We start from the raw sequence: 17,570 nt of genomic DNA, 5'->3' as shown, positions 1-17,570 counted from the left end.
TCATAAGTTTACATACCCTTGAATATTTGGCCTTGTTACAGACACACAAGGTGACACACAGGTGAAAATGGCAATTAAATGTTACTTTCCCACAACTGTGGGAAACTGCATGAATTCTTCTGCATGAAAGCTGCGCATGAGACGCTCTTGGACTTTTCAGCACAACAATGATCCTAAGCTCAAGGCCAAGTTGACCCTCCAGTGGTTACAGCAGAAAAAGGTGAAGGTTCTGGAGTGGCCATCACAGTCTCCTGACCTTAATATCATCGATCCACTCTGTGGAGATCTCAAACGTGCGGTTCATGCAAGACGACCAAAGACTTTGCATGACCTGGAGGGATTTTGCCAAAACAAATGGGCAGCTAAACCACCTGCATGAATTCGGGGCCTCATAGATAACTATTACAAAAGAATGGATGCTGTGATTTATGTTAAAGGGGACAATACACAGTATTAAGAACAAAGGGTATGCACACTTTTGAACAGAGGTCAGTTCATTTTTTTCTTTGTTTTGTTTTTATGATTGTGCCATTCTGTTATGACCTACAGTTGAATGTGAATCCCATAAGAAAAAAAATGTGTTTAGCCTGCTCACTCATGTTTTCTTTACAAACAGTACATACATTACCAATTGTCCAAGAGTATGCAAACATTTGAGCACAATTGTATTACCTCTAATTACTTACAATACGAGTGAAATATTTTGCTGGATTTGAGGGGCATACCCAAACAGCTCATCCTTTTTCCAAGTGCTGATTCGGCCAGCTTAAACCTCTCAGTAGGTTGATATGAGTTGGATGTTTTGTTTTCTTAGTGTAAGTCAACAACATGACTCAGAACTGAGAAATAAAGATGTTTTCATGTGGGTTCTGATGCTTTACTGGGTGCAGTGAAGACAAGTCAGGTTTTAGCTGAAAGAGCATTGGTCTGGATTCTAATCCTAAACCCTATTTCAGTTTTTGTCCTAAACCTCACCCCTAAAATATTTTGTTTCCTCAAATGGGACCACTGAATTCACTCCACAAGGAAAAAGATCTTTGCTGGGATTGATGTCCCCACCAGGATAGTAACACACTCCTCCATGTGGCCCTCCAGTAACAGGAGGAAAACACTTTGCTGACATTTCTTTTCATGTTATAGTTTCTGTCAGGAGACCACACTCCTCTACCCCTTCTGCACTTGAATAGATCTGAAAGGATTCACTGGGTTTACTGTGAGAAATAAAACATGTTAGGGAACATGTTGTGACGCCCGCTGCCAGCTCACTCCCTCACCAGACGCCCAGACCACACCGCCATCAAAAGAATACTGAACACCTGTAATCGATTGCACATGTCACATTCACCTGTATACAGTATCTCACAAAAGTGAGTACACCCCTCACATTTTTGCAAATATCTGATTATATCTTTTCATGTGACAACACTGAAGAAATGACACTTAGCTACAATGTAAAATAGTGAGTGTACAGCTTGTATAACAGTGTAAATTTGCTGTCCCCTCAAAATAATTCAACACACAGCCATTAATGTCTAAACCGCTGGCTACAAAAGTGAGTACACCCCTAAGTGAAAATGTCCAAATTGGGCCCAATTAGCCATTTTCCCTCCCCGGTGTCATGTGACTCATTAGTGTTACAAGGTCTCAGGTGTGAATGGGGAGCAGGTGTGTTAAATTTGGTGTCATCGCTCTCACACTCCCTCATACTGGTCACAGGAGGTTCAACATGGCACATCATGGCAAAGGATTCTCTGAGGATCTGAAAAAAGGTTATACTCTGTATATACTCTGTTTTCATTGCTCCTTTGTGAGGTATTGTTAGTTGTTGCTACTCTACTAAGCCTTTATTTTCCCCTGATATTCGGTTACCAAACAATTACATTTCTGATTCCCCTCGACTATTCTCTCTAGCTGACTCTTCTTGTGCCTTCGCCTGGTTTTGGACTTCCGCCTGTTTAAACCTGTGCTCTGCACTTGAATCCACTCCAGTCTCCCTGAGGTTCATTGTGCACGTAATCATCACAGTATAACACCAAGTCAGTTAATCTTCAGGGATATCAGTCTGTCCAGTTTGTGAGTGCTACGGCCAAAACAAAAATGTCCACCCCCTGTGGTCCCCAGGACCAGGATCGGGAACCACTGCTTTATCTTACTAAAATATATTGAATAGCCATTAAATACGTTTCCAATACAGTTTTAGCAACAATGGCTTTGGGAAACAGCTCAGAATTTTTAAAGCTCCTTAAAAGATTGTAAACGTTTATTATGCCTTAAAATGTAATTTGACCGGTGAAGCATCTGCTCACCAATATAGAAATTGTTAGCTTCTGTCTCTTTAGCACAATAATAATGGAGAGAAGGGAGAGAAGCATCCTTGTTGTATATTCACCAAATATAGTATGTTTTTCTTAGATGTACAGGCTTCTTTCCGTCTCCCTCTTCTTGTTCTTCTTAGATGTATTTGTGCTTCCCCAAATATATCTGTCTTAAACAGCATTTTTATACTAGACCAAACCTTTAACACATCCACTCCACTATCTGTCTGTTGTCCAATCACATAAGTGCAATGTATGTTCCAACCTCCCTATGTTCTTGTATAGTGTCCATTTATCTTGGATCCACACATGGGATGTATGGACAGGATGTATGGACAGGATGTATGGACAGGATGTATGGACAGGATGTATGGACAGGATGTATAGACAGGATGTATAGACAGGATGTATGGACAGGATGTATAGACAGGATGTATAGACAGGATGTATAGACAGGATGTATGGACAGGATGTATAGACAGGATGTATGGACAGGATGTATGGACAGGATGTATAGACAGGATGTATGGACAGGATGTATAGACAGGATGTATGGACAGGATGTATAGACAGGATGTATGGACAGGATGTATAGACAGGATGTATGGACAGGATGTATGGACAGGATGTATAGACAGGATGTATGGACAGGATGTATAGACAGGATGTATGGACAGGATGTATAGACAGGATGTATGGACAGGATGTATAGACAGGATGTATGGACAGGATGTATGGACAGGATGTATAGACAGGATGTATGGACAGGATGTATGGACAGGATGTATAGACAGGATGTATGGACAGGATGTATGGACAGGATGTATGGACAGGATGTATGGGGCTCTATCAGTAGTGAGCACCACATGTCCAACCATTGTCCTTTGTGCAGTTTCTAAGAACGTAAAGAAAATCGCACATATGGAAAAGCACCATTCTTCTGTTTTGTGTCCTCTAAAAACACATTCTCTAAAAAGGCATGTTTTCTCACAAAATGAAGTTAAAAGGGCTTCACAATATGGTACATTGATTGTACATTTAGAGTACCAGTCAATGGTATTTCTTTATTTTTACTAGCCTATATTCCACATTGTAGAATAATAATGAATGCAACAAAACTATGAAATACCACATGGAACATGTAGCAACCAAAAAAAGGATAAAACAGATCAAAATACATTTCATATTGCAGATTCTTCAAAATAGCCACCCTTTGCCTTGATGAGCTCTTTGAACACTCTTGGCATTCCCTCAACCAGATTCACAAAGTGGTTACCTGGAATGCTTATTTACTTTTGAAATATTAAGTTAATCACTGTATAGTATTAACCATTAGTAAACAGTAAACCACAGTTACATTTGTGGATTAATCAACACTACCAAATAACTCCACTACCAAGTCCCCTATGGCACAAAATTGTGGCCATTGTAAGAAAACGTGCATTTGTAATGTACCCTCAGATCCATTAGGGGGAGACTTTGGTATTCCTGCTTGTTCACTTAATGCAGTCTGCAGTCTCATTCACTCACACTGTTCAGTGGGATTAACCTTCTCCCTAGCAACAGGTGACGCAGTGTGATTTATTTCCCCATTTGGCTAATATATAAAACAGAACAGGGAAGGGACTTTCCAGACCAGGGCCTTTGAATAAGGGAACTGTAACCTCTTCTCTATTGGAATGAGGAAGAATTCACTGCTGAACAGTGGAGATCAGACATACAGTAGTGGTGTAGGGGCTGACCAGATACAGAACTTGAGACAAATGCCAATTTTCTGTTTCTGCCTGGGGGACAAATGCAGGGTTCCTGGCTATTTTAGTGGCATAACTACAATCCTTTTTCCAAAAAAGTTTGGATGCTGCATAGAATGGAAAATAACTGAACGAAATGATGTTCAAATCATTTGAACCCTATGTTCCATAGAAAAAAGACAACATAAAAAATGTTGAATCTAATACATTTTATTGTTTCTTGAAAAATATATGTCCAATTTGATGCCAGCAACACATTTCTAAAAAGTTGGGACAGAGGCAAACTAAGAGGGTAAAAGCTGTGTAATGCTAAAAGTACATCTGGTGGAAGTGCACACAACTAATAGTATGAAAAGGACGTTTTCAGTTGTGACATGTTTACCTTGGGTTTGCTGATTTAGCATTTCAGTTGCACATGCTACTTTGCACTTTAAATGTGTCTACATTGCATATTTAAAATTGCATTTGCCTTCATTGTACATTTATACATTCCACTTATAACATACAGCAATCAGCCATAACATTATGACCACCTGCCTAATATTATGTAGGTCCCCTCTTTGCCGCCAAAACAGCCCTGACCCGTTGAGGCATGGACTCCACTAGACTTTTAAAGGTGTGCTGTGGTACCTGACACCAAGACGTTAGCAGCAGGTCCTTTAAGTCCTGTAAGTTGCTAGGTGGGGCCTCCATGGATCGGACTTGTTTGTCCAGCACATCCAACAGATGCTTGATTGGATTGAGATCTGGGGAATTTGGAGGCCAAATCAACACCTTGAACTCATTGTTGTGTTCCTCAAACCATTCCTGAACCATTTTTGCTCTGTGGCAGGGCACATTATCCTGCTGAAAGAGGCCAATGCCATCAGGGAATACTGTTGCCATGAAAGGGTGCACATGGTCTGCAACAATGCTCAGGTAGGTGGTACGTGTCAAAGTAACATCCACATGAATGGTAGGAACCAAGGTTTCCCAGCAGGTGTTCTGACACCTTTCTATCAATACCAGCATTCACTTTTTCAGATATTTGAGCTATTGTAGCTCGTCTGTTGGATCAGACCACACAGGCCAGTCTTCACTCCCCATGTGCATCAATAAGAGCCCTGTTGCCGGTTCACTGCTTTTCCTTCCTTGGTCCACTTTTGATAGGTACTGACCACTGCAGACCGGGACACCCCACAAGGGGTGAGGTTTAGGAGATAATCTGACCCAGTCGTCTAGCCATCACAATTTGGCCCTTGTCAGTGTCGCTTAGATCCTTATGCTTGCCCATTTTTCCTGCTTCTAACACATCAACTTTGAGGACAGAATGTTCACTTGCTGCCTAATGTATCCCACCCACTGACAGGTACCATGATAACAAGATTATCAGTGTTATTCACTTTACCTGTCAGTGGTCATAATGTTATGGCTGATCTGTATAGGTGTACAGTATGTAGTCTGTGTAGGTATTGATTCAAGGGAGTGGGAGACATTCTGGATTAATCAATGCTGCAATAAATTGAATCTCAAAGGGGATATTGTTGGCAGAAATGGTGTGAGAAATACAGTTGTGCTCATAAGTTTGCATACCCTGTCAGAAATTGTGAACTTTTGGCATTGATTTTGAAAATATGACTGATCATGCAAAAAATATTATTTTATTTAAAGATAGTGATCATATGAAGCCATTTAGTATCACATAGTTGTTTGGCTCCTTTTGAATGTATAATGATAACAGAAATCACCCGTATGGCCCTGATCAAAAGTTTACATAGATTTGAATGTTTAGCCTTGTTACAGACACACAAGGTGACACACACAGGTGAAAATGGTAATTAAAGGGGAATTTCCCACAACTGGGTTTTTTAAATTGCAATTAGTGTCTGTGTATAAATAGTCAATGAGTTTGTTAGCTCTCATGTGGATGCACTGAGCAAGCTAGATACTGAGCCATAGGGAGCAGAAAAGAACGGTCAAAAGACCTGTGTAACAAGGTAATGGAACTTTATAAAGATGGAAAAGGATATAAAAAGATATCCAAAACCTTGCAAATGCCAGTCAGTACTGTTCAATCACTTATTAAGAAGTGGAAAATTCAGGGATCTCTTGATACCAAGCCAAGGTCAGGTAGACCAAGAAAGATTTCAGCCAAAACTGCCAGAAGAATTGGTCGGGATACAAAAAAGAACCCACAGGTAACCTCAGGAGAAATACAGGGTGCTCTGGAAAAAATACAGTATGGTTGTTTCAAGGAGCACAATACGACGATACTAAAAAAAAAAGAGCTGCATGGTCGTGTTGGCAGAAAGAAGCCTTTACTGGGCCAATGCCAACCAAAAAGCCTGGTTACAATATGCCCAACAACACCTTGACACGCCTCACAGCTTCTGGCACATGGTAATTTGGAGTGACGAGACCAAAATAGAGCTTTATGGTCACAACCATAAGTGCTATGTTTGGAGAGGGGTCAACAAGGCCTATAGTGAACAGAATACCATAACCACTGTGAACCATGGTGGTGGCTCACTGATGTTTTGGGGGTGTTTGAGCTCTAAAGGCACAGGGAATCTTGTGAAAATTGATGGCAAGATGAATGCAGCATGTTATCAGAAAATACTGGCAGACAATTTGCATTCTTCTGCATGAAAGCTGCAGATGGGACACTCTTGGACTTTTCAGCACAACAATGACCCTAAGCACAAGGCCAAGTTGACCCTCCAGTGGTTACAGCAGAAAACGGTGAAGGTTCTGGAGTGGCCATCACAGTCTCCTGACATTAATATCATCAAGTCACTCTGGGGAGATCTCAAACATGCTGTTCATGCAAGAGGACCAAAGACTTTGCATGACTTGGAGGCATTTTTCCACGACTAATGAGCAGCTAAACCACCTTCAAGAATTCGGGGCCTCATAGACAACTATTACAAAAGACTGCACGCTGTCAATACACAGTATTAAGAACAAAGGGGATGCAGAATCTTGTACAGGGGTCATTGTTGCCATGTTTTGTTTTATGATTGTGCCATTCTGTTATGACCTACAGTTGAATGTGGATGTGGATGTGTTTTGCCTGTTCACTCATGTTTTCTTTACACATGGTACATATATTACCAATTCTCCAAGGGTATGCAATCATTTGGGCACAGCTGTATTATTGCTCCAATCCACCATGTCTCTGATAAGCTTTTTTACTTTATTACATACTGTACATCTTGACAAAGAGGAGATAAAATAGGGATAATTGGCCTGAAAGGCAAAAAAAGGGACAAGCGATTTGTCCCACATTGCCAGTTCATTAAAACACACAGTGGCTTCACTGGTGAGTTCACTGTTTCAAATGATCTACATTCTCTACTACATTTTGGTAACCTCTGAAAATAATAATAAATAAAGTTGTCCATGAAAAAAAAGATTAATCCTTTTGAATCACTTGCTTACCTGCATGAATTGCTCTAAAGTATACTGTATTCAGATCTTTATTTAATACATAAAAATAGATGATCATAAAACACACACATTTTCACTTTTATATGTTTTCACCCATACCTTAAGCATTCATAATTTACATATAAACTTTATACTGTTTGTTTTATTATGTCAACTAATACAATGCACTAAATCAACATTTTGCTAATTTACCCTTTATCATAAATAAATATATTTAACAGACTTTAGAAACAATTCCAAGAAAATGTTTTCAACAATGGCTTTGGGAAATGTCTCAGAACATTTTTAATGGTCCAAAAATATTGAAACATTTACTAAGCCTTAAAATTTTATTTGACCAGCGACCGCATTCGTAAAGGATGTTCACCATCTACTCTACAGAAATAAAACAAAGGATTTCCCTGTACAGTGCATTGATTGTTCATTCTTAGACATTAAGTAAATCAGTGTATTTTATAACTGTCCAACCGGTTCCACAGAGGGCAAAGTGTCTGCATGTTTTTGGTTGTTCCTTTAAATTGGTTCCCAGTTCCCACTTAAACAACCAGGTGAAGGTAGAAACTAACCAATTGTTGGCCTAATTAATCAATTATGTTCAAGGGGAGAGCAAAACCTGCAGACACTTGGCCCTCCGTGGAACTGTTTGACACTTCTGGTGTATAGTAGTAACCTTTAGTAAACCATAGTTTAATCTGGGATTAAATGTATTTGTAATAGACCCTTGTGTCCATTAGGGGGAGACTTTGGTTTCCTGCTTGTTCACTTACAGTTTTTTTCAATCGCTAACAAGCGCTTGCCCATACTTTAGATAATTTTTCTAAACTCTTAACACAGACTCACACCTACAAAACACAATTGGCCAAATTGTTCATTTTCTTCTCAAAAACACATTTTGTTCAATATATACTAACTCTTAATTTCAAAACAGAACATGTTTTTCTCTACACACACTAACTTTACCAAAACACTGGAAATCTGACTCAAAATGAAATAATTCTGTCAAAGAGTAACATTTGTTTTCACTTCACAAGGTACATGCAGTCAAATGAAGTACACCAGGTTTCAAAATTCTGGCTATTGTTAAAATTATAAAAACTGCATAGATTTTTATGTTTCAGGTAACATGCAATCCACCGTTTACACTAAATTTATTGGTTTGGAACTGTATGTGCACATGTACAGTAATGTTCACATTCAAACGCATTCCAGTAAAAAGCAAATCAGATATTTCTTACAGTAACTGTTTACCAAAGAAGGTACAGTAGAACAGACAAGGTTTATTTTATTTTCAAGGTTTATTTACAAAATATCCATGAAACACAAGAGCATTCTGACCAAAAAAACCCAGCAAAAAGCCCAAATAAAAAGGAGGGGAACTAAAAATGGCACAAAATTTATGTATCTAATCCCTGCGATCTTCAGGGTTAGGCCACATGTTTTCGTCAACATCACATCTGATATCATCTAAGGCGATGCACCTGGGATAAAACCGCTTGGTATGTCGGATCCACCCTTGGCAATCTTGAACTGTGATATCCCTGCATCCAGCATCCATGGCTTCAAGTAGGGACATCTGGTCATGTGGCTGATGGTCATAAACCTTCCACCTCCATGCAGAAAAGAACTCCTCTATGGGGTTGAGGAAAGGTGAATAGGGTGGAAGGAAGAGACTCACCAGTACTGGGTGGACTTCAAACCATGCTGTTATTGCTTGTGAATGATGGAAAGCAACATTGTCCCAGGTAATTACAAAGGTCCTCATGTTTTCACCCTCCTGACCCTGCTCTGGTACCAGGCGCTGGTGGAGATCATTAAGAAACGCAAGGAGGCGCTCAGTATTATAAGGTCCAACCTGGCATCTGTGAAGGAGTAATCCTGTATTTGCCATTGCTGCACACATAGTAATGTTTGCCCCTCTCTGTCCTGGCACATCAACTGTGGCCCTTTTTCCAATTATATTTCGTCCACGTCGACGCCTTTTGGACAGATTGAATCCTGGCTCATCGATGTAAATGAATTCATGAGGGGCCTGGTTGGCTTCCAATTCCATAACTTTCCTCTTCCCCCAGAGGGTGGAACACGTTGCATTCTGTAGAGAAAAATAAAAATATCAACATATGCATTACTGTATGACCTTATTTACATGTCAAATGAGAATAGAAACAAACCATGTAAAATGCAATACTTACCTGTTGGTTTGTTGAAAGATGCGAATAATGGAGGCAACCGTTGACCGACTCAAATTGGGTTGGACTCTTTCACCAGCCTCTCTTAGTGAGAGACCGTGGTTGATTACATGGTCAATGATAGTGGCACGAATTTCATCACTGACTACTGTTCTTGCAGCCCTTGGAATGCCACCACCACGCATTCTTACACCTCTACCTTGCCCTCTCCTTGGGCCTGCACCTACACCTCTCACTGCTCCTCTCACTGCTCCTCTCACTGCACCTCTTACTGCTCCTCTCACTGCACCTCCACCTCTCACTGCACCTCTTACTGCTCCTCTCACTGCACCTCTTACTGCTCCTCTCACTGCACCTCTTACTGCACCTCCACCTCTCACTGCACCTCCTTCTGCATCTCTCACTGGACCTGGTCTTCTCCCTGGGCCCCTTGCTCTTCCTCTTCCTCGTCCAGACATTACAATGTTTGTCTTTTTCTGTTACTGTTTCCAAAAACATCACTCCTTAAAGTCCTCCTTTTATAGTAATAGAAAAAATAAGCCCCTGCCACTGAGTCTAAGCCAGACTGGAATCAGCTGTGGTTGGCCCAATTCACCAAACATAAATCAGCTGTGTCAATTATTCAATTGTTTGTTTATTATCAGCTGAGATATATTTTTGATATATTTTGTTTTTGAACTGATATCATTTCAGAAGCAGAGGTTTTTATACTGTATTTAAGGTTTGGAATATTGTTTTTGCTATTGTGGGATGTTGTGTGTTAACATTTGTAAATACTACAAAAACAATCCATAATTTTGTTGGGAGGTATAGCTTGTCTGTTAAGAAAATGTAAGCATTGTGGAAATGTGTTCACTGACTGCATATTGTGTGAAAACGACATTAAATGTGTGAATGGTATGGCCACAAAAGACAGATGCTGTGCTAATTGTGTTTAGAGTTTTGAAAATGTGACTACTGTTTGGACAAACGCTTGTTAGCGACTGAAAAAAACTGTAATGCAGTGTGCAGTCTCATTCACTCACACTGTTCAGTGGGATTACCCCTTTCCCTAGTAACAGATGACGCAGTGTGAAAAACTGTGCATTGCATGTTCCATTTGGCAAATATATAAGGAAGGGACTTTCCAAAACCAGGGCCTTTTGAATGATGGAAGTGTAACCAACCTCTTCTCTAGTCTGTACCAAAGATGAGGAACAAATGACTGTAAACAGACGGGACAAGAGAAACTGTAGTGGTGTAAGGGTTAAACAGCTACTGTCCTTGAGATAACTGCTGCTGTTTAGTCTCTGCCTGGGCTGCAGCCTATTTTAGTGACATAACTACATCATTGACCCCTGTGCTTGACATTTCACTAGGACCCTAAACACAAACCTATTACACAGCCAGCCATGGTTATGTGGCACAGGACCCCGTCTGTAAATATCTAGAAGACCCACGCATATAGGACCCTGTCTGTAAATATCTAGAAGGCCCACGCATACAGGACCCTGTCTGTAAATATCTAGAAGGCTCCACCATACAGGACCCTGTCTGTAAATATCTAGAAGACCCACGCATATAGGACCCTGTCTGTAAATATCTAGAAGGCCCACACATACAGGACCCTGTCTGTAAATATCTAGAAGGCTCCACCATACAGGACCCTGTCTGTAAATATCTAGAAGACTCCACCATACAGGACCCCAACTGTTAATATCTAGAAGGCTCCACCATACAGGACCCTGTCTGTAAACATCTAGAAGGCTCCACCATACAGGATCCTGTCTGTAAATATCTAGAAGGCTCCACCATACAGGACCCTGTCTGTAAATATCTAGAAGGCTCCACCATACAGGACCCTGTCTGTAAATATCTAGAAGGCTCCACCATACAGGACCCTGTCTGTAAATATCTAGAAGGCTCCACCATACAGGACCCTGTCTGTAAATATCTAGAAGGCTCCACCATACAGGACCCTGTCTGTAAATATCTAGAAGGCTCCACCATACAGGACCCTGTCTGTAAATATCTAGAAGGCTCCACCATACAGGACCCTGTCTGTAAATATCTAGAAGGCTCCACCATACAGGATCCTGTCTGTAAATATCTAGAAGGCTCCACCATACAGGACCCTGTCTGTAAATATCTAGAAGGCTCCACCATACAGGACCCTGTCTGTAAATATCTAGAAGGCTCCACCATACAGGACCCTGTCTGTAAATATCTAGAAGGCTCCACCATACAGAATCCTGTCTGTAAATATCTAGAAGGCTCCACCATACAGGACCCTGTCTGTAAATATCTAGAAGGCTCCACCATACAGGACCCTGTCTGTAAATATCTAGAAGGCTCCACCATACAGGATCCTGTCTGTAAATATCTAGAAGGCTCCACCATACAGGACCCTGTCTGTAAATATCTAGAAGGCTCCACCATACAGGACCCTGTCTGTAAATATCTAGAAGGCTCCACCATACAGGACCCTGTCTGTAAATATCTAGAAGGCCCCTGCATACACTTGATAGACAATGGGGCTTGTTAGGCTAGGAAATTGGATTTGATCCCCTGGGTTGTTAATGCAATAAGTCACTTTGGTAACACTATATTCTGAGAGTCTCAGATGTGTTAACACACTGATTAAGCCTAAACATTCTCTCTGTCATTGGGTCAGAGCAAACTGGGCATAACCAACCAGTAACAATGATGGGTTATTGTGGAGAAAAGGAGGTTTAACTGTCATTTAGACGCTGGTTCAGTGAACTTAATGTCATGTCATTTCCTTGTGTATATAAACTTGGTAAACATATTCTTAAACCCTAAACACAGATGTCTGTGAAAGTGTCTACCTAGTTACAGCTGAGTAAGGGTGAAATACGTGATCTGATTGGTCTTATTGTTAATAAAGCTGCTTGTAGTTAGAACTGTGAAGTTGTCTTGCTGTTGTCTAAACATGAAGAGCTCTGTGATTTTCCTCATCCTCTCCTCTGTGGTCTATGCAGAAATAAAGTGTAAGTAAACATTTTTCAGTTGATTTGTAAAAGACATTAATAACATTATCAAAAATTGGGGCTGCTTTGGAGAGATTTGAATACTATTGTTACAGTATCACATTTATCACCACTAGTAACTTTATTACACTCAGGTGTGATATATGGATGTCTAACTTCTCCTGGAAAAGAAATACATGAAATGAATGTGAAACACCGTAAATACAGTGTGGAATATAAAACATTTCCAATCAATATTACCTGTTTGTTTTCCAAATACATTTACACATGTTTGTCATGCATGTTATAAAATACTGTATTTTAAAACCTTAAAATATATTTTCAATGTTGTTTTTTTTTTGCCCTCATTGTAAGCCTTCTGTAGGGCAGTGGTTCCCAACTCCAGTCCTCGAGGAGAAACGTAGTTGGGAACCACTGCTGTAGGGCTCCTGGAGGCACCCCATTTTCAATGTTTTAGATCTCTCTCTGCCCAAACATACCTGATGTACCTTATCTAGGACGTGATAATGGGCTGATCATTTGAATCAGGTGTGATAGAGCAGGCAGAGATCTAAAACATGCAGGGTGGGGTGCCTCCAGGGTTGAAAAATACTGCTGGAGGGGACTATCCAAAAGGTAACAGTACATTGTTTTGGTCTGGGTTGGTCTCTGTGTTTCTGCAATAATGTATGGCTGACTTGTGACTGGCTTGTTGTGACAAAGATTGGGTCAATAATGCATTTTGCAATCCAGTTTTACATTGATTATGGTGCTATGTCAATTGAAACTTTGCAATATCACCTCAGGGCCCTTGTTACCTAGTCAGGAAATGTGATAAATATGTCTCTCTGCTGATGAAACTGACTCCAAAATGACACAGTGGTAAAGCCACTTTCTCATTGATTAGCTGTGTGTCGTTGTGACCTGGGTCCACCTTGTGTTCAGAGGTCTGTGACAGGGCTCTGCACATAACCTTAGCGCTGTCTAGGGTTAATGGGATGAATGTTTGACTGGATCACCTTTCCTACTCACACAAACTGTTTGTTGCAGGTTCCCTACAAGCTCAGTCATGCTTGTTGGCTGTAGAACAGGCTGTCTTTCAAATGCATTATTCTGATTAATAACTCCTGGTTGGTTAAACAGCCTGATAAGAAGGAAAATGTCTTTGTGCAATTATCAATTCCCCTGAACCCAGGGGGAGTTTCTGTGATGAAACAAAGCCATAATAAAAATTTGGAAATAACAAAATTTGACTTAATCTTTTTCATATTTGCGTATTAAACAAAATGGCTGCTTATTACTGAGAAATTAATTTGTAATGTTCTGACATAGATGTAATTTATTTGTGTGGGATCACGTTTACTGTTGTTTTTTTTAATCCTTCTGTTGGACTTAAGTTTTCTCTCTGAAAGATTTAGTTCATTTAATCTGATTGTCATGAGGTTCCATTACTTTTTCCACACAGGGCATCTGAACACACCAAACACATTTTGATGATTTTCATAACATTTTGGGTGTTTTATTGAACTTTTGTACACCTGTGGTGTTCCCAGTCAGAAGTGTCATTAGAAATGAATGGGTGAGACTACAATTAGTGAATAAAATGGAGTTCATGCACACGCCCATTCATCAGATGGACACGCTTCCTCTCGCAGACCCCCACATGCAGGTGTGTTTGAGCGCACAAACAAACACACACACACACACCTCACTCTGCTTCTTGGCTTCCTTGGCAACCTCCACAGGGACCTTTCCCCAATAGAATCTTTCCCCCATGGAAACCACACCTGTTGGCATTCTCACAAACATTCGCAACATTGTTTCAATAATATATAGAGCTTTTCTTGCCGCTCTGGAATACAAACCTTTTTTGAGGCCATGCTCACTGTTTATTCTGTGGCAACAGAATGACCTAACGATATACGGTAAATGAGGCTCTAGATCATATCTTTGATCATGACACGGAGGAGAGAGGTCAGGAAACTGACGCGTTAGAGAAGGAAGTGTCAGAAGTTGAAAAGGATCCAGACCAGGAGGACCGATGAGGAACAATCCGGTGATGAGGAAAAGGGCCCTGCTGAGGTTGTTGTTGCATTCTGGTGAAATAATGGGAATTTGTCCTGGTCTTCACCCCCACCTGAGAGGTGAGGTCGGCTGTCAGCTGACAATGTTATCCGGATGACCCCAGGGCCAACGAGATACGCCATATCCAGGGTTGATGACATGAAATTCTGCTTCTGTTCCTGTCAGAGTCAATCAAAACTATAGTGATAAGCATGACCAACTAGGGGGGGAGACGCGTTTATAAAGACAACCAGAAGGAGGTAGACCGGACAGACGTCCAAGGGGAATCCAGGCTGGAAGCAGGGGAAATTCTTCAAGAGGATACTATTCCTAGAAGAGTTGGAGAAAGCCATGGTGGCAGCCCTCATTAAAAAAGCCAGCACCTTCCTCAACACCATCCTCTGTTAGATTGGTGAAGAATATACAAGGGCCAGAACCAGGATCTACAGCCGCCAGAGACTGAATAGACAGAAGGAAGTGTGCCATCTGTGTGCACCAAGAGATGTCAAAACCAGCATTATGTGCCATTAATTCAGTGCATGTATTTGCAAGGCACATGTAACTACCACCACATATTGTCCAACATGTTTATGAGAAAACATAAGACGTAACCATCATTGACTGACAGATTGTGAAACTTATTATGTTATTGTTAGTAATACTGTTATTGTTACTGTTGTTTTTTAATGTGTTCAGACGTTAACTTTCTTTACTAATAAAATCCTACCCGTCAGTTTTGACCGGGAACACAAAAAATAGGCTGTAATAGATTGCACAATATGTTTTATCTGAGTATTAGATATAGTCAAAATAATCCATACATTATGCTTTTTACTCAAAAACTAGTTGTATGAGCTTAGGTCAGTGAGAACTACAGGCCAAAAATAGCAAAAAGCAGTTCAAAACGTATATTGTTCACATCGACTTAAGTTGATAAAAAGATCTGACACAACATTAGGTGATAATATATGTATTAATATGGATTTATAATCAGCTATAATGGGACGGACATTTTTGACCAGGAACACAACATTTATTATCATGAGACTAACACAACAGGAAGGTTAAACATGTCAGGGCAGAAATCAGGAGAGGAATATGGAACTATTAAATAATGCATTATTGGTAACGTATCACAATGATTGTGTTGTCCTAATACAATAACATACCAAATTCTGTTTAATATGCTTTTCTTTTCTCAGTTCTGCATATTGATTTACATATTGGTGGATGCAGTGACTCAGATGGAGTTGATATGTATGGACTTGACGGTGAAGAGATGTGGTACGCAGACTTCAACAAGCAGAAGGGAGTGGAGCCGTTGCCTCCATTTGCAGATCCACTCACCTACCCTGGAGGTTATGAACAGGCTGTAGCCAACCAACAGATATGTAAACAAAACCTGGCTGTAGATATAAAAGCCTACAAGAACCCAGAAGAGAAAATAGGTAAGAGAGAAAGAGTCTGTGAATTGATCAATACATTTTAAGCTGGTAAAATACTTAACTCACCGTGACTTTTGCTATCCTGTTTGTGGTATAGAGCTCATCCTTTGATCAGTGTTATAGCCTTTTTACATAATTACATAAAACATGGTAAAGCCTAATCAATGACCCACCAATGATACACACACTAATATCACGTAATGGAAGATGTAACATTGATTTAGCCCCAGACTATGAGGAAAGTTCAATGTGATGTTGTTTCCCCAGTCCCTCCTCACAGCAGCATCTATCCCAGGGATGATGTGGTTTTGGGGATGGAGAACACTCTCATCTGTAATGTTATTGGGTTCCACCCTTCACCTGTGAGAGTCAAATGGACCAGGAACAATCAGATTGTAACAGAGGGAGTACGTATGAGCACCCCTTACCCCAACCAGGACTTCTCCCATAACCAGTTCTCCAGTCTGACCTTCACTCCAGAGGAGGGAGACATCTACAGCTGCACTGTGGAGCACCAAGGCCTTTCTGAGCCCCTGACACGGATTTGGGGTGAGATTATAAACATTTACAATACATTTAGTCTGCATTACTATGATGTTTTACGTTCTGTGAATATTTAAGTCTCACAATAACATGGTTTCAGAAGTCAGCTAAAAATCAACTGTTTATTACTTGACGATATAGATTTTAATAAAAACAGGTGAATGAATGGAACATTTTACCTTGACTTTTAGCCAGTCCCCAGAAGGACATTTTCTTATTTTAGGCTTAGAGTTTGAGATAAAAGGTCAGGGTAAGCTGAAATGTGTGTTCTGTGTTCCTCCACAGAGCCTGAGGTGACCCAGCCCAGTGTGGGTCCTGCTGTGTTCTGTGGAGTGGGTCTGACTCTGGGGCTGCTGGGAGTGGCTACCGGAACATTCTTCCTCATCAAAGGAAACGAGTGTAACTGAGACTACAGGTTGAGTACATCATGGTCAAATCTGTATGAAATAAAGAGGACTCTGCCTTAATTTTAAGTATATTTGTATTGTTAAAAGTTGTATATACAGTATATTGAAGATGACAAAATATGTTTTTCCTACCTTAGGAATATGAGGATAAACAGTACAGATACCAGTGTGTACACTGGAAGTTTCCATTTTTCCCTTCAAAAGACATAGCATCACAATCTCAGTACAGTTTAATTGTTAATTATGTTCTATAATCACTATAATTTTTATAATTATTAAATTGAAATAACATTACATATTTGGCAATTTTTCTATTACAATCACATTAGAAATAAAAATAAAAAGAACAACATGTAATCATTAATACAACTAAGATAATTATTAGGTACTCAATTGGTGTTGTTTTTCCTTTTCCCTTTGTGACCTTTGAGGTTTTGATTAAAGTTTGCTTATTTGCCCTT

At 40.2% G+C, this 17,570-nt stretch overlaps 1 protein-coding gene across 1 annotated transcript; it reads left to right on the top strand.

Moving 5' to 3' along the window:
* Nucleotides 1-12,584: 12,584 nt before the first annotated feature.
* Nucleotides 12,585-17,570, top strand: LOC105025122 (H-2 class II histocompatibility antigen, A-U alpha chain-like; the record flags this gene model as incomplete). Its single annotated transcript, NM_001303874.1, is given in 4 exon segments — nt 12,585-12,671; nt 15,917-16,162; nt 16,427-16,708; nt 16,988-17,570. Coding segments are annotated over 4 exon segments (708 nt in total). The 3' UTR covers nt 17,110-17,570.

The sequence above is a fragment of the Esox lucius genome, chromosome 17 (genome assembly GCF_011004845.1).
Source record: "Esox lucius isolate fEsoLuc1 chromosome 17, fEsoLuc1.pri, whole genome shotgun sequence".
In the NCBI taxonomy this organism is placed as follows: Eukaryota; Metazoa; Chordata; class Actinopteri; order Esociformes; family Esocidae; genus Esox; species Esox lucius.
This window is presented reverse-complemented; position numbering and strand designations above follow the sequence as displayed.